General features: G+C 36.8%; 1 protein-coding gene across 2 annotated transcripts; it reads right to left on the bottom strand.

Annotated features, from left to right (window-relative positions):
• Window positions 1–1,501: 1,501 nt before the first annotated feature.
• On the bottom strand, window positions 1,502–7,035 carry ech1 (enoyl CoA hydratase 1, peroxisomal). Of its 2 annotated transcripts, none has more exons than XM_044033029.1 (10): window positions 6,692–7,035; window positions 5,360–5,516; window positions 5,005–5,093; window positions 4,788–4,912; window positions 4,281–4,329; window positions 3,844–3,908; window positions 3,106–3,176; window positions 2,500–2,571; window positions 2,077–2,227; window positions 1,502–1,976 (listed from the first exon to the last, which is right to left on the bottom strand). In XM_044033029.1, exons 1-10 carry the CDS (start codon window positions 6,726–6,728, stop codon window positions 1,872–1,874), a joined length of 921 nt encoding a protein of 306 aa, XP_043888964.1. In that variant the 5' UTR covers window positions 6,729–7,035; the 3' UTR covers window positions 1,502–1,871. The 2 variants fall into 2 exon arrangements, with proteins under 2 accessions (XP_043888964.1, XP_043888966.1); XM_044033031.1 differs by having other exon boundaries at window positions 6,956–7,031.
• Between the last annotated feature and the right edge of the window lie 72 nt (window positions 7,036–7,107).

The following is a 7,107-nucleotide window of genomic DNA, read 5'->3' as shown; positions in this document are numbered from 1 at the left end:
TGTCGTCCAAAATTAGACGAAAAAGTCATTGGTTACTATGTAGTCCAAAATTTGAAAAAAAAAAGTCATAGGTTAGTATTTCTTCCAAAATGTGACAAAAGTCATAGGTTAGTATGTTGTCCAAATTTTGAAAAAAAAGTCATAGGTTAGTATGTCGTCCAAAATGTGACAAAAAAGTCATAGGTTAGTATGTCTTCCAAAATTTGACAAAAAAGTCATAGGTTAGTATGTCGTCCAAAATCTTCCAAAATAAAATATTAAAGAGTCATAGTTTAGTATAAGCAAGTGTCAGCCCAAACTGAGACAAAAAGTCAGGGTTAGTATGTCGTCCAAAATGTGACAAAAAAGTCATAACTTAGTATGTCGTCCAAAATGTGACTTAAGAGTCACAGTTTAGTATGTCTTCTAAAATGTGACAAAAGAGTCATAGTTTAGTATGTTGTCCAAAATGAGACAAAAAAGTCAAAGGTTAGTATGTCGTCCAAAATGAGACAAAAAAGTCAGAGTTTAGTAGTATGTCCAAAATGTGACAAGAGTCATAGTTTAGTATGTCGTCCAAAATGAGACAAAAAAGTCAGAGTTTAGTATGTCGTCCAAAATGTGAGAAAAAAGTCATAGTTTATTATGTCGTCCAAAATGAGACAAAAGAGTCATAGTTTAGCATTTCGTCCAAAAAGAGCTGTCAAACAAGTTTTTGCGACAATAGTGTCCTTCAATTGTCTGTAAAGGAAGCCAATGAGATGTCGATCATTCGTATAGACCCATCCCTCGCTGAGATACAGTCCAATAAAGAGAGACACAGCTCAGTTGAGCTATCTGGTGTTTGTTTTTGGAATGTAAAATACATAGAAGTCTACTGGAACTTTGAAACAACGCCATAAACTGTTTTATTGAACACACACAGTGATATAAAACAGAAATAAGTAGTTTAATACATGAGAAAATGTAAACGGCACAGATGTTGCTAAAAATGTGCCAAATGAGACTTGCCTGTACGTTCTGTACTAAAACCGCTCTAATTTTGTTCTGCTTCACTTGATCAACATCAAACTTTGCAAAGATGATGTTCACATGTACTTTGATTTGATTGAAGTTTAGAGCTGCATCATTCCAAAGAGATACTCATCATGAAATTGCCTTTTTTTCCAGGCAAACCTGAATTCTTTTCATTTTTTTCTGTGCCATATTTGTTTACTCTTCACCAGTAAAACATGTACTGATATTTACACATCTTAGCAAAACAAGTCTTCCATTTACTATGACATGCAAAGTATTCAAATAGCCCTTGTGGTTGCAGAGATATACTCATTTAACTGAGTGTGCAATTTTCGAGCAGAGACTTACAAAAAAAGGCTTAGGGCTTAAAGGGTTTTAAGAAGCAAAAAAAATATCTATTTAATCATTTCTCTGAATGAACTTAAATCTGTAAAGTTTTATCAATAAAGCATTTCATATATTTGAATCCAGTGTTGTGATGTAGCAAATTAAAATGAACACAAACTTTCAACAAAATGTATTTAATAAGATGTTAATTAAGGCATTAACAGAACTGTTACTGTTCAAAAACATTCCACGCTGAACTTAGATCAGATTAGATTTAACTCAGTCTGGATGTGTTCATACCTCTACAACCGCCCTTAAAAACAAACAAACTTGGACTATGCCTTTAAGGGAATGTCACTGCTGACAGACAGACAGATGGACAGGCAAGTGAGTGGATGAGCCTGATGTCAGTGTCCAATCCAGATGGAGTACGTTGATCTGAACTAAATGAATCAGTTTTTAGTTCCTTTGATGTTAAATTAGTGTAATTAACCTTTTCATCAGGGAGAAATCCTCGCCATGGGGAAACAAAAGCTCAGTGATGGGTTTTAGAGTTTAGAGAAAGCGACTGTCCTGGGAACCTTCTTCTCCATGGCAGCCTGAGCTGCTTTCATCACATCCTGAGTCTGAAGCATGCTCATGTTCCACGTGGCCTGGAGAAAGATGGAACGAGGTGCTGTTGAAATGCACCAACTCAAACAGAGAAAAGACTTGGAAAACTTGGAGAAAAGAGAGGTGATGTTGATTTTTTACCATGTAGTCCAGCCCATCTGTCACGCTGTGATCTCTGGAGTAGATGAGGTTGACTTTGGTTCCTTGTACAGCAACAGGGCTGCGAGCAGCGATTTCCCCAGCCAGCTCCAGAGCTCCAGTCATCATGGCTGCCTTATCTGCAAACACTCGGCTGCAGAGGAAATGTCAGTGAGTAAAGCTCGGGACTGTACCACATTCTGAGGGTATGATACTGTTTGCATAGAGCAGTTTTCTTCATACATTATATTTGTTAGAAAATAGTGGTTGAGAACATGTAGAAGTGGTAAAACTACAACTGGAGTATATTATGACTCCGGTTCTGTTCAATCTCAAGTGTGCAGAAACTTGATATCTGCCCAACTTATTTTTCAGTTAAATTGAATAAAATGTGTGTGAATGTGTAGACAGTGACAGATGTTTTACCTGACCAGCCCGCTGCTCTTTGCTTCGTCTGCGTACATCTTCCTGGCCGTCAGAGCCAATTCATTCACTAGACTGGAGAACATGACATGTGAATCACATGACAACAGTGGAGACAAACAGCCAGTCACCAAAAACATTTCAATTCCTAGTAGTAGTAGTATAAGATAAGGCATCTTATACTACTACTACTAGGAATTGAAATGTGAAGCATGCCATTTTTTTATTTTATTTAAATGGTCTGTTTTTATACAGTGCTTTTCTAGTCTTGATGACCATTCAAAAATGCTTTACACAAGTTTCAGTCACCCCTAACTTTGTCATTAAATAATTATAAATATATAAAATATTTATTGGTATTAATTAGATATGTGTCCATACTGAGGTTTTAATTTTTGATACTTTTATTACATACAGGTTACATACTGTGACGACATTTTTCTGTTTTTGACATCAATGCCTTAATCTATGATAATATTTATCATGCTTTACTAGAACTGGACCATTTTTACATCTTCACTAATTCTTACTTCGGCCTATAGATTTTTGTGTTTTTGGACATAAACAAACAAAACGCTTCCCCGTGCTTTTATTAAATGGCTGATTTACCTGCGGCTTCCGATGACTTTAGGAAGTCTCTGGAGAGTCCCGACATCTGCTGCAAGTCCAATATCAACTTCCTGTGAAAACCAACGCAAACATGTCAGGCAGAATCAGACAATCACCTGCTTCCTTTATTAGAGGAGTGTCTGTCTATGCTTCATCAAAAACATCTGTGTTTTTATTTTGACATTTTTTCGCCACCGCTGTTAACTATGAGACTGTGGTTTAAAACAGCTTTCATTTCACTAGAGTTTCCCTTGTATGGAAGACTAATTTCAAAGCATTTATATTTTTATTTCATCTATCATATTCAATTTCCCTAACATCTACCCTTTTACTTGTCAAAGTAGAACTAAACAATAATTTTTAATTTGAAATCAAACTAATCAAAATCACAAAAGCTGCAATTTAACTTGTTCTATTTTTTGGATTATTCTATGTTCCATACTGACTATATAAAAGTGTGGAAACAAATAATCTTAATTCTAATAGCAATTTTCATCCTTGCATTACATTGTAAAAGATAATATTTTGACGGTATTTAATGTTGTGCTGCTAGATCATCTTTTAAAGCTATAACACAGGGATATTAAACTGTAACTGGACTTTAACAAATAATAATACTACACACAAAATTGCATTCACAATATCTGTGAGAAAAATAGCAATTAGGTATTTTCCTCAAATCGTTCAACATATCGTCAGGTTTCCAAAAGTAAGAAAACTGGATAAACATGTACTCACCTTCACCTGGAACCAGGAGTCCTGAGAGCACAGGCGGATGTCGCAGGCTGTGATCAGGTCAACACCTGCAGCAAAGCACAACATCCACAGTCAACATGACAAAAACACTCATTTTCTCAGTGGACATTGGTGGATGCGAGTGAGCGAGTGAGCATTGTCAAATGTTAAGATAAAGTAGAAAATATAGACCTAATAATAGAGCCTTTTGTGAGTGGCTAAAACCTGTTGGTGGTGTCATATGCAGTTTCTTGGCACAGGGGGCGCTCAAAGCTCAGTCAGTGCTGTGTAAGAACCCTTTAAACAACCACACCACACAAACTGAACTGTCACTATAAATCATCCATCCATCCATTATCCTCCACTTTATCCTCCACTGGAGGTAAATGAGGAAATTAAGCTCCTGGTTATAAAAAGTGAGCTCCAATTTGATGTCCCACCTCCTCCGATGCAGGCTCCGTGTACGGCCACCACAACAGGCTTTGGACACTGTGAGGAGAAAAGTCATACTGTAAATAAATTAACTTTTTTTTTCATTACTTAAAGACAGTGTAAAGCAAGTACAAAGTTAATCATTTTCACACATACAGTATATGTGAAAATAGTGGCTAAAACATGTGGGGGAAAAAACAACTGTTGAGTAAAGAATTATGGAGTAAAGACTGAAAACAGTTTCTGTCTAGTCTCCTACACTAAACTGTCATTGGACTCAGTACCTCTTGTACTTCATACACAAGTAATATGAAGCACATTTATTGTATACATTTGGAGTAATCCAACAACAGCAACACAAATGAGGTTAACTTTGATGAAGTATAAAAAAATCCACAATTTTGATTAGCAATTTCTTTAGGCATTTAAATTTGGGAAAGTGGTTTGTAACACATCTGTGGGATGACAAAGTCAGAGGAGAGCTTTTTTTAATCACTTTACAAAAATTTAAAAACCTTCTCTATGACAGAAAATGTCTCTTGATACTTGGCGATTATTCTTCGCAAGTTCCAGGAGACTCTGGCCACGTCGTCACCCTGTGGTTGGAGTATGTCGCTGGCAATATCCATCAGGTCGATACCTGGAAGGTAAAGCAGTCACACCGTCACTGAAAACAGAGCCATTAATAGCAATAATAATAAAAAAAGAAGATGACAACTGCCTGAAACCCACCAGCTGTGAAGATCTTCCCTGCTGCAGAAACCAGCACCACTCTGCAGTCCGGGTCTGCCGTGATCTCATTAAAGCAGTCCACCATTTCACTGGGAGAAAAGCACACACTGTGGTATAAATACTTGTACATAACTATTAGTTACATTCATTTGTCATTCACATTAATATTCAGATTTCTCATGTTTGTCAAATCTCACTTAATCATTTTTCTAATTAATAAAGGATGTATTTTTAAGTTTAATGATTCAGTGTTGATTCTTCAGTATAAATGAGCCAATATCAAATTTTAATCAAACTGTGTAATGAGATCAAAAATGTATTTATTTTTAATTTTTAATGTAAAAGAGCTCCCTGCCTCCAGAAGGCTTTGTTCATGGCGTTGAGTTTCTCAGGCCGGTGAAGCTCCACGTGTGTGATGTTCTCTGCTGGCTGACTGATGGAGAGGGTGGTGTAAGGAGAGGTGGGACCAGCTGAGGACGACATGGCCCTGACGGCAGACTGAACGTATGTGTCTGAGAGAACACATACAGAACAATTAAAACCAAGATTAACAAAAAAGAAAAGAAAGAATCATTATTAGTCAATGTCAAGATTTACCCAGATTTAACCAGAAAAAGCAGTCCAACCGTTGGATAAAATAACAAATATATACTTAAGATTGTGTAAACTTAAACACAGTATGCAATTTCTCCACGTGACTGAGATGTTATCCTCTTGTTGTTCTGTGTAATCTATTGGCTTCTCTACTCCACTGTGTATTCTTTAGATCTGCTTTAAATTATTGTGTAAATGGGACAAGACACAAAAATCAATCAAAAAAAATTTTGATTGATTGAGGAAATCAAAGACAGAGTTGTCTCGTCTGATGAAGTTTGCCACAGCAAATTGAGCTTTTATTGACGATTCATCAATGAATCAAGTAGATAACGTTAACGACCAATATAAATACAAATACATCCTATGAACTATGAAGGTTCTTGAATGTTGTAAGGAGGTCGGCAACCTTTAGAATACAAAGAATACAGAGCCACAAAACCTATTTAACCCATAAAATGAAGATAACACATATAAAGGGTTTTATACAGATATACTATGTGTGTAAAAGAACACATTTTGTTGAATTTATGAAAGTTGGGAACTACAAAAAGAAAACTGTTGACATTTCATAGTGGCAAATTGATTAATTGATTAATTAATTATCGATCGACAGATATAGATACAAAGATGGACAGGGCTCCAAATGTGTACTTCTTCAGGTCAAGGCTTTTTGATATTACATTTGACCTAGACATTTTGATGCAACTATTAAAACATTTATATTTATCGCCTTGATCTCTAAAAAGGTTTTTTCAAAGCTACAAGGAGCCACTGCAGAGGGGCTGAAGAGCCGTAGGTTGCAGACCTAACAGAACTATAGCCTAGCAGAAAAGGACACAAGGAAAGGACAAGACTGAGCTGTGGCGACCCCTACAGGGAGAAGACGAATTGTGTAGCAACATGTAAGCGGCTGCACCTTTCACCTTTCACCCACATAAAATACACAATATCTTCTGTTTTGCAAAGTTCAGAGAGTCTTCATTTACACTCGTTGTTGACGTGTACTTTTACCTCAACAATTAATAAATAAATGAATACAACACTTATTACATTACAACAATAACAACAACAAAACACCACTGACACTTACGTTTGGTTAAAGCCGATCTGACAACAGCGGACAACATCGCAGCTTCACTAGTGTAGAGATTATAAAACGACAGCAGCTTCCCCTGCGTCTCTCCTTCACTGGCGTTAGCCGCGGCTTATCTAATGCTAATTGCTGGCTATCTGATGCCAACCGCTAGCCAATAAACTAACTTCGGCTTAAGTTACAGAGAGGAAACGGACTTGTTGAACATTACACTGACCGAACATGAATCTGAACTACAATAACAAATGTGTCTTCAGTCACCTTTTGTTTGCTAGCTAGCCTTAGCATCACTTGCCGGAGAGAAGCGTGTTGCCATCGATCTCGCGAGAGAAACAAGCTTCACGAACCATGACAACGAGCCCTAAAAAAAGAAGCCCTGCTTCCCCTTTCCAAACGAGTGCTCAAGTGTGTTA

This window comes from Solea senegalensis, linkage group LG8 (assembly GCF_019176455.1).
Source record: "Solea senegalensis isolate Sse05_10M linkage group LG8, IFAPA_SoseM_1, whole genome shotgun sequence".
NCBI lineage: Eukaryota > Metazoa > Chordata > Actinopteri > Pleuronectiformes > Soleidae > Solea > Solea senegalensis.
Note: the sequence above shows the minus strand (reverse complement) of the source record. Positions and strands in the feature narration are given on the sequence as shown.

What these genes read in the sequence shown, in the direction of transcription:
- ech1 (XM_044033029.1), bottom strand. Translation starts at nt 6,728, where the DNA reads ATGTTGTCCGCTGTTGTCAGATCGGCTTTAACCAAAC. An exon ending in ATGAACAAAGCCTTCTGGAG is followed by an intron (nt 5,094 to 5,359) that starts GCAGGGAGCTCT and finishes CTTTTCTCCCAG; the next exon opens with TGAAATGGTGGACTGCTTTA. An exon ending in AGGGAAGATCTTCACAGCTG is followed by an intron (nt 4,913 to 5,004) that starts GTGGGTTTCAGG and finishes TTTACCTTCCAG; the next exon opens with GTATCGACCTGATGGATATT.